An 18,051-nucleotide genomic window follows, 5' to 3' on the forward strand; every position below is an offset into this window, starting at 1 on the left:
GACTGACACAGAAATACTACTGCAGAGGGCCATTCTGAGCCCACAGTGCCTGAACAGTCTGTTGTCCAAACACACGAGATGACTCGAGACCGTCAGCTCTCTATGGTGCAGTGCGGGTCTGTCGTTTGGGTAATGTGCGCAGCGTCTATGGAAGTCCTGCGCCTGCGCCGTGGCAGACTTTCCGTTCAGCTTCTTAATGGCGGAAACCAGTGTGCCAACGGCTGTGGATGACGTCATCTGCAAAGCCCCTATGCTCCTGCTAGAGCGATGTCCCTATTGGTCCCTTCTGCCAGGAACAGGCAGCCAATGAGCGAAGGCGTCACTGAGACGTGCCTGAATACCTCGAAAGGAGAGCGATTCTGAGGAGGTAAGTTGAGCGTGTTTTGGGGTGTTTTTTTTTGGTTTTACATTAAAACAACGCGCGGGAAGAGGGGGTCTGTTTCCTCCATCAAGCGGGGTCGGATTTTCAGCGTCGCCGGGGTGGCGGATGTCTGAAGCCGTAGTCCCGGGCGGGGTACCGGAGGCCCTGATACACCATCGAGCTCCTTGCGGCCGAGATAGACTGGTTCCGCCTCGCCTGCTGGGATATCGCCTACCGCCCGAACCGTCTTCAGCACACAGTTCTGGTCATTATTTAATTACAGTTTTTATGAAGTATTCTTATATTGGTAACAGTCTAAGTAACATTCGCACATACCAGTACAACGCCCATACCTCGCAATAAGATTAGTGCCAGGAGTCCTGTTGTTCAGTCCCGTCAGTCTGTGTTTGTGGAGCTACCGTCCAGCAGGGGGCGCCTCTATCACGGGGGAGACCCTCAGAGTCCCAGTCCGACCTGTCCTGTTTCTGCATTACTGGTGGTAAAAGTGCAGGAAAGTGTAGTACGCACCGTGCACGGTGAGATTTATTATGGTTATGAAGCCAGCTGCATTATAATCTACCTTAACATTGTGGCTGGGTAGGTTATTCCAGACACCTACCACTCTTTGGGTAAAGACTTGGCTCCTCTCAGCTGCAGCTTCTGTCCTACAGCCCAGAGTGCTGGGGTGGAGTAGGGGGGGCGCTGTAGCAGCAGGGAGAGAGTCTCTCTGCAGCCAGAGCTGATGGACTCTCCACCTGTCCTGTTTCTCACCTCACACTGTCAGATTCAGGTCATCGAGGCCCAGTCTGCCAGGAGAGAGCTATCACCACAACTTGAAGTACTGAAGTGTCCCATCAGTGTGTCTGTATGAACCCCTCTCTCTCAGTGCAGTGTTAATGTACTGGAGTGTCCAGTCAGTGTGTCTGTATTAACCCCTCTCTCTCTCAGTGCAGTGTTAATGTACTGGAGTGTCCAGTCAGTGTGTCTGTATTAACCCCTCTCTCTCTCAGTGCAGTGTTAATGTACTGGAGTGTCCAGTCAGTGTGTCTGTATTAACCCCTCTCTCTCTCTCAGTGCAGTGTTAATGTACTGGAGTGTCCAGTCAGTGTGTCTGTATTAACCCCTCTCTCTCTCAGTGCAGTGTTAATGTACTGGAGTGTCCAGTCAGTGTGTCTGTATTAACCCCTCTCTCTCTCAGTGCAGTGTTCATGTACTGGAGTGTCCAGTCAGTGTGTCTGTATTAACCCCTCTCTCTCTCAGTGCAGTGTTAATGTACTGGAGTGTCCAGTCAGTGTGTCTGTATTAACCCCTCTCTCTCTCAGTGCAGTGTTCATGTACTGGTGTGTCCAGTCAGTGTGTCTGTATTAACCCCTCTCTCTCAGTGCAGTGTTAATGTACTGGAGTGTCCAGTCAGTGTGTCTGTATTAACCCCTCTCTCTCTCAGTGCAGTGTTAATGTACTGGAGTGTCCAGTCAGTGTGTCTGTATTAACCCCTCTCTCTCTCAGTGCAGTGTTCATGTACTGGAGTGTCCAGTCAGTGTCTGTATGAACCCCTCTCTCTGTTTCAGTGGGGATGGACAGTGTGGAGAGTGATGGCTCCTCCCTCTACATGTGTTTCCGCTGCTATCAGCTCTACTCCTCCCTGGAGGAGGTGCTGTCCCACCAGCTGACATCACATCCTGATGACAGCGGGGAGGAGGAGGCGGCGGCCAGCGGCGCAGCGCCCCCCGGGACGGTGACTGAGGTATTGCAGGCTGTGGGGGAGGGGGAGGAGGCGGGAGAAGCGGCTCTATGACCTCTGACCTCTGACCTCTGACCTCTGCTGTCCCGCTCTCTCTGCCCAGCTGTACCAGTGTCCCTGCGGGCTGCTGGCCGCCACGCTGGACGAGCTGCTCTGGCACCAGCAGCACAGCGCCTGCGGCCAGCCCGGCCAGAACCCGGAGCCGCCCGCCCCCAGCCCCGCCCAAGCCCCCCCACCGGATCATCAGGTCCACCCGAGCCTGCAGGCCCAGCCCAGGCGGGACGCAGAGAGGCAGACCCCAGCGTCCCGGAGCCGGGCCCAGCCCGGCGGCGCGAACAGTTCTGGTCCCCTTATCCGGTACCAGTGCGGGGAGTGCAAGGTGCCGCTGGAGTCCCTGAGCATGTGGCAGCACCACCGCAAGCAGGGCTGCGGCCCGGGGCAGGGGCAGGAGGGAGAGGGGGGCGGGGGGAGGGCCGACCACACGGTGGCGCTGGTGAGCCGAGACCACTCCTACCTGACTCGCGCCGGGGAGGCGGAGGGGCAGGGAGCGCTCGGCGCCGGCCCGGCCCAGCCCCACCCGGAGCAGGACCGGGGCCCCCCCCCCCCGGGCGGCGAGCAGCCCCCCGTGAGCCCGGAGCCCGCGGAGCCGGAGGCCCGGCCGGAGTCTCGGAGCGCGGGGGGCGGGCGGCCCGGGCAGAGCTTCCTGTGCGTGGACTGCGGGTCGGGCTTCGGGTCCGAGCCGGCGCTGGCCGCCCACCGCAGAGACCAGCACGGCCTGCAGGGGGCGCTGCACACCTGCGCCGTCTGCGGCAAGGCGTTCATGAGCACCACGAAGTTCCTGTACCACCGCAGGGAGCACCGGGCGGGAGGCGCGGGGCAGGGGCAGCGCGGGGGAGAGGAGCCGCCGGGCCGGGCCGCGCAGGAGGAAGACCAGGGCCCCCTGCTGGTGATCGAGGGCCGGGCCCGGGGCGGGTCCGGAGGGGTTCTGTACCTGGTGCCCAGCGAGCAGCCGGGCTCCCCGGAGGCGGCGCAGAGAGGTAACTCGCGGGCCGCTCGGGCCGTCCTGGTGGCGGGAGAGAGCCGCCGGCCGCAGCGCCCCTAAACCCTCGTTCTTCCCCAGCGCCGGCGGAGGAGGCGGGAGGGAGCGGCCCCGCCCCGGAGGAGGCCGCGGCGCCGGCGGGGGGCGACGCCGAGAGGAAGGGGGCGCGCCGCCGCCCGCCGCGGCTCCTGAGGAGGAAGCGGGCGCCCCCGGGCTCGCCCCGGGGGGACCCGCCGCCCGCCCCCGCGCCCGCGCCGGCGCACGTGTGCCCGCACTGCGGCCGGGCCTTCCGGCGGCGCTGCCACCTGCGCACGCACGTCTTCAGCCACACGGGCGAGCGCCTGTTCCCCTGCGAGGCCTGCGGCAAGGCCTTCTCCTGCCAGAGCAACCTGTCGCGCCACCGCCTGACGCACGGCGGCCACAAGCCCTACGGCTGCCAGCGCTGCGGCAAGCGCTTCACGCAGTCCGGCACGCTCAAGCAGCACCGCATCGCCCACGCCATCGCCGACGCGCGGCGGGCGGCGCAGGGGCGCGGCGAGGGCGGGGCCGCGGGGCCGCCGCAGGACTCCCTGCTGCCCTACTCCTGCGCCGACTGCCCGGCCGCCTTCAAGACCCAGACCTGCCTGCTGATACACAGGTGACACTGGCGCACCTGTCCACACACGGGGGAGGGACACTCGCACCTGTCCACACACAGGGGAGGGACACTCGCACCTGTCCACACACAGGGGAGGGACACTCGCACCTGTCCACACACAGGGGAGGGACACTCGCACCTGGCCACACACAGGGGAGACACACTCGCACCTGGCCACACACAGGGGAGGGACACTCGCACCTGTCCACACACGGGGGAGGGACACTCGCACCTGTCCACACACAGGGGAGGGACACTCGCACCTGGACTGTCACACCTGTCCACACACAGGGGAGGGACACTCGCACCTGTCCACACACAGGGGAGGGACACTCGCACCTGGACTGTCACACCTGTCCACACACAGGGGAGGGACACTCGCACCTGTCCACACACAGGAGAGGGACACAGTCACACCTGTCCACACACAGGGGAGGGACACTCGCACCTGGACTGTCACACCTGTCCACACACAGGGGAGGGACACTCGCACCTGTACACACACAGGGGAGGGACACTCGCACCTGTCCACACACAGGGGAGGGACACTCGCACCTGTCCACACACAGGGGAGGGACACAGTCACACCTGTCCACACACAGGGGAGGGACACTCGCACCTGGACTGTCACACCTGTCCACACACAGGGGAGGGACACTCGCACCTGTCCACACACAGGGGAGGGACACTCGCACCTGGCCACACACAGGGGAGGGACACTCGCACCTGGCCACACACAGGGGAGGGACACAGTCACACCTGTCCACACACAGGGGAGGGACACTCGCACCTGGACTGTCACACCTGTCCACACACAGGGGAGGGACACTCGCACCTGTCCACACACAGGGGAGGGACACTCGCACCTGGCCACACACAGGGGAGGGACACTCGCACCTGTCCACACACAGGGGAGGGACACAGTCACACCTGTCCACACACAGGGGAGGGACACAGTCACACCTGTCCACACACAGGGGAGGGACACAGTCACACCTGTCCACACACAGGGGAGGGACACAGTCACACCTGTCCACACACAGGGGAGGGACACAGTCACACCTGTCCACACACACAGGGGAGACACGCTCACACCTGGAGTGTCACGGGAGACGCACACAGGGGAGACACGCTCACACCTGGAGTGTCACGGGAGACACACACCTGCCCCAGCTGACGAGCGTGTCTTGCTGTGTCCCAGGCACTCGCACACCGGCCAGTACCCGTTTCCCTGCCAGCTGTGTGACCAGTCGTTCCTGCGGAGGAAGCACCTGCAGCTGCACATGCTGGCGCACCAGGGTGAGCGGGAGGGGTGGCGCCCGGCGCCCGCGCGGCCCAGGCCGGGCCCGTATTGACCCTCTCTCTCGCCCCTAGACCGGACGCCCCTCTCCTGCCCGCACTGCGACGCCCTGTTCGTCACGCAGTCGTCGCTGGACGGCCACACGGCGCGCTGCCGGCGGGCGCGGGGGGGCAGCGGGGCGGTCAAGGGCCGGGCGGCGGCGGCGCTGAAGTGCCCGTTCTGCAGCCACCGCTGCGCCTCCCAGGAGCGGCTGGAGCTGCACCAGCTGTCGCACGCCGGCCTGCCCTCCCTGCGCTGCCCGCGCCCGCCCTGCCGCCGCCGCTTCGCCACGCAGGGGGCGCTGGAGCACCACCTGCACACCCACGGCCCCGCGCCCCAGCGCCCCTTCCACTGCGAGCACTGCGGCAAGGACTTCACCACCGCCTCCTCGCTGAGCGTGCACCTGCGCATCCACACCGGAGAGAGGCCCTACCAGGTGACCCCCCTCAGGGCAGTGTTCATGTGCTGGAGTGTCCAGTCAGTGTGTCTGTATTAACCCCTCTCTCTCTCAGTGCAGTGTTCATGTGCTGGAGTGTCCAGTCAGTGTGTCTGTATTAACCCCTCTCTCTCTCAGTGCAGTGTTCATGTACTGGAGTGTCCAGTCAGTGTGTCTGTATGAACCCCTCTCTCTCCCAGTGCAGTGTTAATGTACTGGAGTGTCCAGTCAGTGTGTCTGTATGAACCCCTCTCTCTCTCAGTGCAGTGTTAATGTACTGGAGTGTCCAGTCAGTGTGTCTGTATTAACCCCCCTCTCTCTCAGTGCAGTGTTAATGTACTGGAGTGTCCAGTCAGTGTGTCTGTATTAACCCCTCTCTCTCAGTGCAGTGTTAATGTACTGGAGTGTCCAGTCAGTGTGTCTGTATGAACCCCTCTCTCTCTCAGCGCAGTGTTCATGTGCTGGAGTGTCCAGTCAGTGTGTCTGTATGAACCCCTCTCTCTCTCAGTGCAGTGTTAATGTACTGGAGTGTCCAGTCAGTGTGTCTGTATTAACCCCTCTCTCTCTCAGTGCAGTGTTCATGTACTGGAGTGTCCAGTCAGTGTGTCTGTATTAACCCCTCTCTCTCTCTCAGTGCAGTGTTAATGTACTGGAGTGTCCAGTCAGTGTGTCTGTATTAACCCCTCTCTCTCTCAGTGCAGTGTTCATGTACTGGAGTGTCCAGTCAGTGTGTCTGTATTAACCCCTCTCTCTCTCAGTGCAGTGTTCATGTGCTGGAGTGTCCAGTCAGTGTGTCTGTATTAACCCCTCTCTCTCAGTGCAGTGTTAATGTACTGTGGTGTCCAGTCAGTGTGTCTGTATTAACCCCTCTCTCTCTCAGTGCAGTGTTCATGTGCTGGAGTGTCCAGTCAGTGTGTCTGTATTAACCCCTCTCTCTCTCAGTGCAGTGTTCATGTACTGGAGTGTCCAGTCAGTGTGTCTGTATTAACCCCTCCCTCTCTCAGTGCAGTGTTAATGTACTGTGGTGTCCAGTCAGTGTGTCTGTATTAACCCCTCTCTCTCTCAGTGCAGTGTTCATGTGCTGGAGTGTCCAGTCAGTGTGTCTGTATTAACCCCTCTCTCTCTCAGTGCAGTGTTAATGTACTGGAGTGTCCAGTCAGTGTGTCTGTATGAACCCCTCTCTCTCAGTGCAGTGTTCATGTACTGGAGTGTCCAGTCAGTGTGTCTGTATTAACCCCTCTCTCTCTCAGTGCAGTGTTAATGTACTGTGGTGTCCAGTCAGTGTGTCTGTATTAACCCCTCTCTCTCTCAGTGCAGTGTTAATGTACTGTGGTGTCCAGTCAGTGTGTCTGTATTAACCCCTCTCTCTCTCAGTGCAGTGTTAATGTACTGTGGTGTCCAGTCAGTGTGTGTATTAACCCCTCTCTCTCTCAGTGCTCTCAGTGTGGGAAGCGCTTCAGACAGATCCCTCACCTTCGAGACCATGAGCGGCTGCACAGCGGGACCCGGCCCTTCGCCTGCTCGCTCTGCGGCAAGTCCTTCGTCCTGGCGGCGCGGCTGGCGGAGCACGCCCGCACGCACAGCGGCGAGAAGCCCTACTCCTGCCCCGTCTGCTCCCGCGCCTTCCGCTCCCTGTCCAACCTGGGCAAGCACCGCAAGACGCACGCCCGCGGCGCGGACACGGGGCCGGGGGGCGGCCCCCGGAGAGCCGCCGGGCCCCGGCCCAGGGAGCCCACGAGCGCTCCCGGCCCGGAGGGAGAGGCCGCCGTGCGCACCATCCTGCTGGTCCAGGCCGGCCCCCCCGCCCTGGAGAGCAGCGGCGTGCCCGCGGGGGAGGGGGCGGCCCCCTGCGCCCCGCCTGCTCCGGCCCCCCTGGTCTTCCTCCAGCCCTCCCTGCCGGACAGCTCCTCCGCGGAGGGGCAGGGCGCGGGCCTGCTTCCCATCATGCAGCACAACATCGAGTACGTCATCGAGGAGACTGTGTAGAGGGAGGAGACGCCCAGGGCGAGAGAGAGAGAGAGGGAGAGGGAGACGCACACAGGGAGAGGGAGGAGACGCACAGGAAGAGGAGATGGGGATAGTGAGAGGAGACGCACAGGGAGAGAGAGGAGACGCACACGGCGAGAGGGAGAGGGAGGAGACACCCAGAGAGAGAGGAGACGCACAGGAAGAGGAGATGGGGATAGTGAGAGGAGACACACAGGGAGAGAGAGGAGATGCACAGGAAGAGGAGATGGGGGATAGCGAGAGGAGACGCACAGGAAGAGGAGATGGGGGATAGCGACAGGAGACGCACACAATGAGAGAGAGAGGAGACGCACAGGAAGAGGAGATGGGGATAGCGAGAGGAGGCGAACAGGGAAAGAGAGGAGACGCACAGGAAAAGGAGATGGGGATAGCGAGAGGAGACGCACAGGAAGAGGAGATGGGGATAGCGAGGGGAGACGCACAGGGAGAGGGAGGAGACGCACAGGAAGAGGAGATGGGGATAGCGAGAGGAGACGCACAGGGAGAGAGAGGAGACGCACAGGAAGAGGAGATGGGGATTGTGAGAGGAGACGCACAGGGAGAGAGAGGAGACGCACAGGAAGAGGAGATGGGGATAGCGAGAGGAGACGCACAGGAAGAGGAGATGGGGATTGTGAGAGGAGACGCACAGGGAAGAGAGACAGGGAGAGAGACAGGAGAAGCACATGGAGAGAGAGGAAACAAGGAGAGGTAAGGTGATGGAGAGAGAGGAGACAGGGAGAGAGTGGGTGATGGAGAGAGAGGAGACAGGGAGAGAGTGGGTGATGGAGAGAGAGGAGACAGGGAGAGAGTGGGTGATGGAGAGAGAGGAGACAGGGAGGGAGTGGATGATGGAGAGAGAGGAGACAGGGAGGGAGTGGGTGATGGAGAGAGAGGAGACAGGGAGGGAGAGTGATGAGGAGAGAGGAGATGGGGTGGGGTGATGTGTGAGAGAGAGAGAGGGTGATGGGAGTAAACAGGTTGAGGGAGAGGAGCTCATGCTCCAGTGGAAGATTCCTTGGCTCAGTTTACTGGACATGACCATAATCAACAGATTCATTTCCAATTGTATTGTTTGTCTACCAATAAACAGCTCCATGTTTTGGCCAGAGCAGGTGTTCGGTTGCCATTCCTGGAAACATGAACTGAGCGAAATAAACCTGCTCTGATTTTTCCAGTATTCTATGAAAACCAAAACTGTAAAGGTGTTTGTGATGCAGGTGTGTGAGTATTGTGATGATGTACAGGTGTGTGTTTTCAGGTGTGAGCACCTGTGCTTATGAGTAGAGACTAAAAAACTGTAAACATGCACAGTGCACCTGTCCACCTGTTTTAGAGGGTGAGTGTGTGAGAGGGTGAACGTGTCTGCAGACTGGGGCTCAGCGTGTGAGAGGGTGAACGTCTCTGCAGACTGGGGCTCAGTGGGTGAGAGGGTGAGTGTGTGAGAGGGTGAACGTGTCTGCAGACTGGAGCTCAGCGTGTGAGAGGGTGAATGTGTCTGCAGACTGGAGCTCAGCGTGTGAGAGGGTGAACGTGTCTGCAGACTGGGGCTCAGCGTGTGAGAGGGTGAACGTGTCTACAGACTGGGGCTCAGCATGTGAGAGGGTGAGTGTGTGAGAGGGTGAGTGTGTGAGAGGGCGAGTGTGTCTGCAGCCTGGGGCTCAGCGTGTGAGAGGGTGAGTGTGTGAGAGGGCGAGTGTGTCTGCAGGCTGGAGCTCAGCGTGTGAGAGGGTGAGTGTGTGAGAGGGTGAGTGTGTCTGCAGACTGGGGCTCAGCGTGTGAGAGGGCGAGTGTGTCTGCAGACTGGGGCTCAGCGTGTGAGAGGGTGAGTGTGTGAGAGGGTGAGTGTGTCTGCAGCCTGGAGCTCAGCGTGTGAGAGGGTGAGTGTGTGAGAGGGCGAGTGTGTCTGCAGACTGGGGCTCAGCGTGTGAGAGGGTGAGTGTGTGAGAGGGCGAGTGTGTCTGCAGACTGGGGCTCAGCGTGTGAGAGGGTGAGTGTGTGAGAGGGTGAGTGTGTCTGCAGACTGGGGCTCAGCGTGTGAGAGGGTGAGTGTGTGAGAGGGCGAGTGTGTCTGCAGACTGGAGCTCAGCGTGTGAGAGGGTGAGTGTGTGAGAGGGTGAGTGTGTGAGAGGGTGAACGTGTCTGCAGCCTGGAGCTCAGCGTGTGAGAGGGTGAGTGTGTGAGAGGGCGAGTGTGTCTGCAGACTGGGGCTCAGCGTGTGAGAGGGTGAGTGTGTGAGAGGGTGAGTGTGTCTGCAGCCTGGAGCTCAGCGTGTGAGAGGGTGAGTGTGTGAGAGGGCGAGTGTGTCTGCAGACTGGGGCTCAGCGTGTGAGAGGGTGAGTGTGTGAGAGGGCGAGTGTGTCTGCAGACTGGAGCTCAGCGTGTGAGAGGGTGAGTATGTGAGAGGGTGAGTGTGTCTGCAGACTGGAGCTCAGCGTGTGAGAGGGTGAGTGTGTGAGAGGGCGAGTGTGTCTGCAGACTGGAGCTCAGTGTGTGAGAGGGTGAGTGTGTGAGAGGGTGAGTGTGTGAGAGGGTGAGTGTGTCTGCAGACTGGAGCTCAGTGTGTGAGAGGGTGAGTGTGTGAGAGGGTGAGTGTGTCTGCAGACTGGAGCTCAGCGTGTGAGAGGGCGAGTGTGTGAGAGGGCGAGTGTGTCTGCAGGCTGGAGCTCAGCGTGTGAGAGGGTGAGTGTGTGAGAGGGTGAGTGTGTGAGAGGGTGAACGTGTCTGCAGGCTGGAGCTCAGCGTGTGAGAGGGCGAGTGTGTGAGAGGGCGAGTGTGTCTGCAGCCTGGAGCTCAGCGTGTGAGAGGGTGAGTGTGTGAGAGGGCGAGTGTGTCTGCAGCCTGGGGCTCAGCGTGTGAGAGGGTGAGTGTGTGAGAGGGCGAGTGTGTCTGCAGCCTGGAGCTCAGCGTGTGAGAGGGTGAGTGTGTGAGAGGGTGAGTGTGTCTGCAGCCTGGGGCTCAGCGTGTGAGAGGGTGAGTGTGTCTGCAGACTGGGGCTCAGCGTGTGAGAGGGCGAGTGTGTGAGAGGGCGAGTGTGTCTGCAGGCTGGAGCGGTGAACATGTCTGTATCTGCCAGGGGTCGCACAGTCAGGGCAGGGGGACTTAATCTCTGTAGTGATGAACGGAGGGGAGGACAGCTGACTGACTCTGTCAAAGTCACCGCAGAGGACACAGAGCCACCTGCGGAGCCCAGGGAGCGTGCTCAGCCGCTCAGGCGCGGGAGCGTGTCCGGCCCGCTCCCTGGGACCCTCGGGGGCGGCAGGTTCAGCGAGCGAGCGAGCGAGGGGGCTCTCCTGGAGTGCCAGTGCTGTTGACACGCAGGCTTAGTGCCACGTTAGCCAGGCTGGAGGGGGGGTGCGGAGACTGCTCGGGGGAGGGGAGAGAGGGACCGGTCCTTTATCACCGCTGTCCTCGCCGGAGGGCAGAGAGGGGGAGGGGGCGGCCGGGGGGCTGGGTTTGGGTCTGCTCCTGTGAGCTGATGCTGTGCCCTCCTCCCTCAGCTCCGCTGCCCCTCTGCTTGTTCTCCAGCGCTCTCTCCAGCCCCCTCCTCCTCTCTCCCTGTAGTTGCTCTTCTCCATCCCTCTCTCTCTCGCTCATTGATAGTGCTGGTGTGTGCGACTGGAATACTGAGTGCCTCATCATTATTCCACAAGCAGAGCTCAGCACTGGGGGAGAATGTCAATTCTCTCTCTTCCTCAGTGCCTTTCCCCCCCCCTCCCCGTCATGAACACAGACCACACACAGACAAAGGCAGTAGGATGGGTCTGTGGGGGTGGGCGTAAGTCCACTGCGGGGAAGATCAATAAAATTGGTCCAACAAAATCCTGTTTTTTTTAATGAAGGTCATCGATAACGGCCGCGCTGATTAAAACTGTCAGGACAGATGCGCGTGAGACCCAGAGGTGTGTGTCCGTGTGTTGGCGTGGACAGATCTGTATGCTCTGTTTGTGTGTGTGTGTGTGTGCGCGCATGTGAGTGTGTGTGCACGCGCGCATGTGTGTGAGCGTGCGCGTTTGATTGTGTGTGTGTGTGCGCGCAGGTGCGTGCGTGTGCTTTTCAAGCCTGTCGCTGGTCCTCCATGTTTCTGCGTGTTGTTCCCTGATGGAGGGAGAGTGAGATTATTTTTGGGGTTGTGAAGAGCTCCGGTTCACAGAGTGCGTAAGGACTGAGCGAGAGAGGCAGCTTGTGTGCCTGAGAGGGGGGTCAGGGGGCAGTACAGCACCATAGAAACAGAACCCAGCCCGTTCACAGAGGGCGTACACTGAAGAGCAGTGCTGAGGACTGAGCCTGACATCAGGGTAGATAGACGAGTCAAGAGCGGTGCTGAGGACTGAGGACTGAGCCCGATATCAGGGTAGATAAAGTGAAGAGCGGTGCTGAGGACTGAGGACTGACATCAGGGTAGATAGATTAGTCAAGAGCGGTGCTGAGGACTGAGCCTGACATCAGGGTAGATAGACAAGTCAAGAGCGGTGCTGAGGACTGAGCCTGACATCAGGGTAGATAGACAAGTCAAGAGTGGTGCTGAGGACTGAGCCTGACATCAGGGTAGATAGACAAGTCAAGAGCGGTGCTGAGGACTGAGCCTGACATCAGGGTAGATAGACAAGTCAAGAGCGGTGCTGAGGACTGAGCCTGACATCAGGGTAGATAGACAAGTCAAGAGCGGTGCTGAGGACTGAGCCTGACATCAGGGTAGATAGACAAGTCAAGAGCGGTGCTGAGGACTGAGCCTGACATCAGGGTAGATAGACGAGTCAAGAGTGGTGCTGAGGACTGAGCCCGATATCAGGGTAGATAGACGAGTCAAGAGCGGTGCTGAGGACTGAGCCCGATATCAGGGTAGATAGACGAGTCAAGAGCGGTGCTGAGGACTGAGGACTGAGCCCGATATCAGGGTAGATAAAGTGAAGAGCGGTGCTGAGGACTGAGCCTGACATCAGGGTAGATAGATTAGTCAAGAGCGGTGCTGAGGACTGAGGACTGAGCCCGATATCAGGGTAGATAAAGTGAAGAGCGGTGCTGAGGACTGAGGACTGAGCCTGACATCAGGGTAGATAGACGAACGAAGTTGTGCAAAGAGACATCAGAGAGCTCTGGACAGATATAGCTACATGCATAGAGTCAGACAGTGAGATAGACACAGAGAGACAGCCAGATACATAAACAAACATCTATTTTTGCCTTTCAGTTTATGTTGGAGTGTGAATCAGTATGAATCTGTGTGTCAGTATGAATCTGTGTATCATTGGATGTGTCAGTGATTTTGTCAGTGTGAGTGTGAAAAGATTAGTACATGAAAGGGTTAGTTTGTGTATGAATGTGTGTGTGAAAGGGCTGTGTGTGTGAAGGGTTTGTGTGAAATGGTTTGTGTGTGAAAGGATGTGTGTGTGAAGGGTTTGTGTGAAATGGTTTGTGTGTGAAAGGATGTGTGTGTGAAGGGTTTGTGTGTGAAATGGTTTGTGTGTGAAGGGTTTGTGTGTGAAGGGTTTGTGTGTGAAAGGGTTTGTGTGAAATGGTTTGTGTGTGAAAGGATGTGTGAGTGAAGGGGTTTGTGTGTGTGAAAAGGTAGTGTGAAGATTTGTGTGTGTGAAAATGTGTGTGAAGGGGTTTGTGTGTGTGAAGGGGTTAGTGTGAAAGAGTTAGTGTGTGTGTGAAGGGGTTAATGTGTGTGAAAGTGTGTGTGTGAAGGGCTTAGTGTGTGTGTGAAAGGGTTTGTGTGTGTGAAAGTGTGTGTGTGAAGGGGTTAGTGTGTGTGAAAGGGTTTGTGTGTGTGAAAGTGTGTGTGTGAAGGAGTTAGTGTGTGTGTGAAGGGGTTTGTGTGTGTGAAAGTGTGTGTGTGAAAGTGTGTGTGTGAAGGGGTTAGTGTGTGTGTGAAAGTGTGTGTGTGAAGGAGTTAGTGTGTGTGTGAAGGGGTTAGTGTGTGTGTGAAAGTGTGTGTGTGAAGGGGTTAGTGTGTGTGTGAAAGTGTGTGTGTGAAGGGGTTAGTGTGTGTGAAAGTGTGTGTGTGAAGGAGTTAGTGTGTGTGTGAAGGGGTTAGTGTGTGTGAAAGGGGTTTGTGTGTGTGAAAGTGTGTGTGTGAAGGGGTTTGTGTGTGTGTGAAGGGGTTTGTGTGTGTGAAAGTGTGTGTGTGAAGGGGTTAGTGTGTGTGTGAAGGGGTAAGTGTGTGTGTGAAGGGGTAAGTGGCAGGTTGTCTGAGCGCAGCAGCTCTCTATGTGTGTGTGTGTGTGTGTGTGTGTGTGTGTGGGGGTGATTTCTGTGTTTGAGAGGAGCGGGGGGAGGGGGCGGTGTGATTGGTGAGCAGAGAGGTGAGCAGAGGGATGGCTGTGTGGCTGTAGCGAGCGCTGCGCCGCGCGGCTCTCGAGTCACAGACCCGTCTCACTGCCGGGAGCAGCTGGGCTCAGGCTGTGCGTTCCTGTCGCTCTCTCCTGGCAGCGCAACCCGGAGCCACAGGGGCCGGCGCTCGGCCGCCCTGCCGTCTTCCCGAGGATTTTATTCGCCTGCGTCGGCGACAGAGGGGGGCGCGCGCGCGTGTGCGTCTGGCAGCGCGTCGGGAGGGTCCGCTGCCGAGCAGCTGCGTGTTCTGGACAAACTGCTCCTCCGCGGAGGGGCCGGAGGAGAGGGCCGGGACAATAGAGGGAGGGAGAGGAGCTGGCTGGGAGGCGCAGCGGCGCTCCGGCGGTCTCCCGAGGAAGGAGCGGCGCTGCTGCGGATGGGTGAGTTCTCCCCGCCACCTGCTCGCCTTTGTTCCCGCCGCCGCTGGCGCGGAGCTGCGGCCGGCCGGCGGCTCTCGTGTGGCGTGTCCCGTGTGGTGCGTGTGGCGTGTCCTGTGTGGGGTGTGGCGTGGGTGCCTGCCGCCGCGCCGTGCCCCTCTCCTGTCCCCTGCGCAGGGGCGTCCCCCCGTCCCCCCGTCCCCTGTCCCCGCTGCTCGCGAACGACTCTGGCTCAGCGGTCCCTCTCCCCCCTCCCTCTCCCCCCTCCCTCTCCCCCTCCCCCTCCCTCTCCCGCCTCGGCCTCCATCCCCGCGCGCCGCTGGGAGCTGTGGACAGAGGGGGACCGTGCTTCTCGAACCCTGGCCCGGGGCCTCTGGGCTGCGCAGATGCTCAAGAGTAAACGGAGGGGAGCCTCTGAGACAGTGGGCCTGTCTGAGAGAGAGAGAGTGTGTGTGTGTGTGTGTGTGTGTGTCAGTGGCACCTGTCCTGCACACTGGCGCTGGGGTGTAGGGGACACAGGGTGACCCCAGATCTGCACACTGGCGCTGGGGTGTAGGGGACACAGGGTGACCCCAGATCTGCACACTGGCGCTGGGGTGTAGGGGACACAGGGTGACCCCAGATCTGCACACTGGCGCTGGGGTGTAGGGGACACAGGGTGACCCCAGATCTGCACACTGGCGCTGGGGTGTACAGGACACAGGGTGACCCCAGATCTGCACACTGGCGCTGGGGTGTACGGGACACAGGGTGACCCCAGATCTGCACACTGGAGCTGGGGTGTACTGGACACAGGGTGACCCCAGATCTGCACACTGGAGCTGGGGTGTACAGGACACAGGGTGACCCCAGATCTGCACACTGGAGCTGGGGTGTACTGGACACAGGGTGACCCCAGATCTGCACACTGGAGCTGGGGTGTACTGGACACAGGGTGACCCCAGATCTGCACACTGGAGCTGGGGTGTACTGGACACAGGGTGACCCCAGATCTGCACTGGCGCTGGGGTGCCCCTGGCACAGGCAGTGCCCTGTCTCACTGAGAGGGAAGAGGATTTGATGGCAAATCAGTGATTTCTCAGCTCAGACAGAGACTCTGTCAGAGAGGAGTGAGGCAGAGAGGAGGGGGTGCAGGAGTGAGGCAGAGAGGTGGGAGTGCAGGAGTGAAGCAGAGAGGAGTGAGGCACAGAGGAGGGGGTGCAGGAGTGAGAGAGACAGGAGTGAGGCAGAGAGGAGGGGGTGCAGGAGTGAGTCAGAGAGGAGTGAGGCACAGAGGAGGGGGTGCAGGAGTGAGGCAGACAGGAGTGAGGCAGACAGGAGGGGAGTGCAGGAGTGAGTCAGAGAGGAGTGAGGCAGACAGGAGGGGGTGCAGGAGTGAGTCAGAGAGGAGTGAGGCACAGAGGAGGGGGTGCAGGAGTGAGTCAGAGAGGAGTGAGGGAGACAGGAGGGGAGTGCAGGAGTGAGTCAGAGAGGAGTGAGGCAGACAGGAGGGGAGTGCAGGAGTGAGTCAGAGAGGAGTGAGGCACAGAGGAGGGGGTGCAGGAGTGAGTCAGAGAGGAGTGAGGGAGACAGGAGGGGGGTGCAGGAGTGAGTCAGAGAGGAGTGAGGCACAGAGGAGGGGGTGCAGGAGTGAGGCAGAGAGGAGTGAGGCACAGAGGAGGAGGTGCAGGAGTGAGGCAGACAGGAGTGAGGCAGACAGGAGGGGAGTGCAGGAGTGAGTCAGAGAGGAGTGAGGCACAGAGGAGGGGGTGCAGGAGTGAGTCAGAGAGGAGTGAGGCACAGAGGAGGGGGTGCAGGAGTGAGTCAGAGAGGAGGGGGTGCAGGAGTGAGGCACAGAGGAGGGGGTGCAGGAGTGAGTCAGAGAGGGGGGGGTGCAGGAGTGAGGCAGAGAGCTGGGGGTGCAGGAGTGAGGCAGAGAGGAGTGAGGCAGACAGGAGGGGAGTGCAGGAGTGAGTCAGAGAGGAGTGAGGCAGACAGGAGGGGGTGCAGGAGTGAGTCAGAGAGGAGTGAGGCACAGAGGAGGGGGTGCAGGAGTGAGTCAGAGAGGAGTGAGGGAGACAGGAGGGGAGTGCAGGAGTGAGTCAGAGAGGAGTGAGGCAGACAGGAGGGGAGTGCAGGAGTGAGTCAGAGAGGAGTGAGGCACAGAGGAGGGGGTGCAGGAGTGAGTCAGAGAGGAGTGAGGGAGACAGGAGGGGGGTGCAGGAGTGAGTCAGAGAGGAGTGAGGCACAGAGGAGGGGGTGCAGGAGTGAGGCAGAGAGGAGTGAGGCACAGAGGAGGAGGTGCAGGAGTGAGGCAGACAGGAGTGAGGCAGACAGGAGGGGAGTGCAGGAGTGAGTCAGAGAGGAGTGAGGCACAGAGGAGGGGGTGCAGGAGTGAGTCAGAGAGGAGTGAGGCACAGAGGAGGGGGTGCAGGAGTGAGTCAGAGAGGAGGGGGTGCAGGAGTGAGGCACAGAGGAGGGGGTGCAGGAGTGAGTCAGAGAGGGGGGGGTGCAGGAGTGAGGCAGAGAGGTGGGGGTGCAGGAGTGAGGCAGAGAGGAGTGAGGCAGACAGGAGGGGAGTGCAGGAGTGAGTCAGAGAGGAGTGAGGCAGACAGGAGGGGGTGCAGGAGTGAGTCAGAGAGGAGTGAGGCACAGAGGAGGGGGTGCAGGAGTGAGTCAGAGAGGAGTGAGGGAGACAGGAGGGGAGTGCAGGAGTGAGTCAGAGAGGAGTGAGGCAGACAGGAGGGGAGTGCAGGAGTGAGTCAGAGAGGAGTGAGGCACAGAGGAGGGGGTGCAGGAGTGAGTCAGAGAGGAGTGAGGGAGACAGGAGGGGGGTGCAGGAGTGAGTCAGAGAGGAGTGAGGCACAGAGGAGGGGGTGCAGGAGTGAGGCAGAGAGGAGTGAGGCACAGAGGAGGAGGTGCAGGAGTGAGGCAGAGAGGGGGGGGTGCAGGAGTGAGGCAGAGAGGTGGGGGTGCAGGAGTGAGGCAGAGAGGAGTGAGGCAGACAGGAGGGGAGTGCAGGAGTGAGGCAGACAGGAGGGGGTGCAGGAGTGAGTCAGAGAGGTGGGGGTGCAGGAGTGACACAGCTGAGCTGTTGTGATATTCCTGTCTTTCACAATCCCGTCTTCTCTCCCTGTTTTCTGTTTTCCCGGGATCGCTGCAGGCAGCCGCACTCCCTCACTGGACACACAGCTGCCACTCGGATTAGTCTTCCTGGGGGATTCAAGCTTTCCGAAATGGGCTGCAATGTTCCCTGGAACATCGGGATAAAAACACAGGCAGACAGACTCCCCGGACTTCCCAAATCATTCTCTCTGCCTGCTGTCCCAGAGTGGGCCGGGATTCCCAACAGCCCCCGGGGTTCCCAAATCCTCTATTGCGGATTTTTCCAAACTGGATAAAAAAAATAACATCTACAGCCTGTGGACCTTCTGCTGGGGAATAAACGATCATTCGTCTTTGTCCATGTGGACACCTCCAGAGCCTCAGAGAAACGTGGAAATGGGATTTTGGAAAACCTGCGGATTTCTGTCGCGGATTTATTTGCAGAAGTGGTCTATCCCAGTTTTTCGGCGGGTTTGACTTGGGATTTTCTCGCATCACCTCCTTTCCTCTGTTCGGATCGGTCCTGCCCTCCTTCCCCTGGGGTTGTTTGCTCCGGGTCCGGCTGGGATCTTTTGGGATCGGTCTCGGCCAAGAAAGCCGGAGACGTGGTTCTTCCCGCCAAGTCTCCCGGGACCAGCAGGGGGCGCCCCGGAGCCGCCGGAGCTGGTCGCTGGCCAGGGGTGTGTGGGCCTGC

At 59.8% G+C, this 18,051-nt stretch overlaps 3 protein-coding genes across 3 annotated transcripts; all 3 read left to right on the forward strand.

Moving 5' to 3' along the window:
- Nucleotides 1-230: 230 nt before the first annotated feature.
- On the forward strand, nucleotides 231-8,671 carry znf574 (zinc finger protein 574). Its single transcript, XM_088620499.1, has 7 exons — nucleotides 231-367; nucleotides 1,930-2,105; nucleotides 2,206-3,139; nucleotides 3,223-3,778; nucleotides 4,980-5,077; nucleotides 5,153-5,553; nucleotides 6,988-8,671. The coding sequence occupies exons 2-7, from the start codon at nucleotides 1,935-1,937 to the stop codon at nucleotides 7,537-7,539; spliced, it is 2,712 nt and encodes a 903-aa protein (XP_088476625.1). The 5' UTR covers nucleotides 231-367; nucleotides 1,930-1,934; the 3' UTR covers nucleotides 7,540-8,671.
- On the forward strand, nucleotides 7,853-17,645 carry LOC148640269 (uncharacterized). The gene is made up of 3 exons (XM_088620542.1): nucleotides 7,853-8,271; nucleotides 13,996-14,276; nucleotides 17,416-17,645. Exons 1-3 carry the CDS (start codon nucleotides 7,853-7,855, stop codon nucleotides 17,520-17,522), a joined length of 807 nt encoding a protein of 268 aa, XP_088476668.1. The 3' UTR covers nucleotides 17,523-17,645.
- Nucleotides 14,660-17,279, forward strand: LOC148640270 (uncharacterized). The gene is made up of 8 exons (XM_088621594.1): nucleotides 14,660-14,669; nucleotides 15,377-15,470; nucleotides 15,901-15,936; nucleotides 15,989-16,179; nucleotides 16,378-16,449; nucleotides 16,593-16,646; nucleotides 16,795-16,958; nucleotides 17,100-17,279. Exons 1-8 carry the CDS (start codon nucleotides 14,660-14,662, stop codon nucleotides 17,277-17,279), a joined length of 801 nt encoding a protein of 266 aa, XP_088477720.1.
- Nucleotides 17,646-18,051: the final 406 nt, after the last annotated feature.

This window comes from Lepisosteus platostomus, chromosome 26 (genome assembly GCF_059453375.1).
Source record: "Lepisosteus platostomus isolate fLepPlt1 chromosome 26, fLepPlt1.hap1, whole genome shotgun sequence".
NCBI lineage: Eukaryota > Metazoa > Chordata > Actinopteri > Semionotiformes > Lepisosteidae > Lepisosteus > Lepisosteus platostomus.

What these genes read in the sequence shown, in the direction of transcription:
- LOC148640270 (XM_088621594.1), top strand. An exon ending in AGAGAGCTGGGGGTGCAGGA is followed by an intron (nt 16,180 to 16,377) that starts GTGAGGCAGAGA and finishes TGAGGCAGACAG; the next exon opens with GAGGGGAGTGCAGGAGTGAG. An exon ending in CAGGAGTGAGTCAGAGAGGA is followed by an intron (nt 16,450 to 16,592) that starts GTGAGGGAGACA and finishes GGCAGACAGGAG; the next exon opens with GGGAGTGCAGGAGTGAGTCA.
- LOC148640269 (XM_088620542.1), top strand. Translation starts at nt 7,853, where the DNA reads ATGAGAGAGAGAGGAGACGCACAGGAAGAGGAGATGGGGATAGCGAGA. An exon ending in GAGAGAGGAAACAAGGAGAG is followed by an intron (nt 8,272 to 13,995) that starts GTAAGGTGATGG and finishes CTCTCCTGGCAG; the next exon opens with CGCAACCCGGAGCCACAGGG. An exon ending in AGCGGCGCTGCTGCGGATGG is followed by an intron (nt 14,277 to 17,415) that starts GTGAGTTCTCCC and finishes GGATCGCTGCAG; the next exon opens with GCAGCCGCACTCCCTCACTG.
- znf574 (XM_088620499.1), top strand. Translation starts at nt 1,935, where the DNA reads ATGGACAGTGTGGAGAGTGATGGCTCCTCCCTCTACATGTGTTTCCGC. An exon ending in CCCCCGGGACGGTGACTGAG is followed by an intron (nt 2,106 to 2,205) that starts GTATTGCAGGCT and finishes CTCTCTGCCCAG; the next exon opens with CTGTACCAGTGTCCCTGCGG. An exon ending in ACCTGCCTGCTGATACACAG is followed by an intron (nt 3,779 to 4,979) that starts GTGACACTGGCG and finishes GCTGTGTCCCAG; the next exon opens with GCACTCGCACACCGGCCAGT.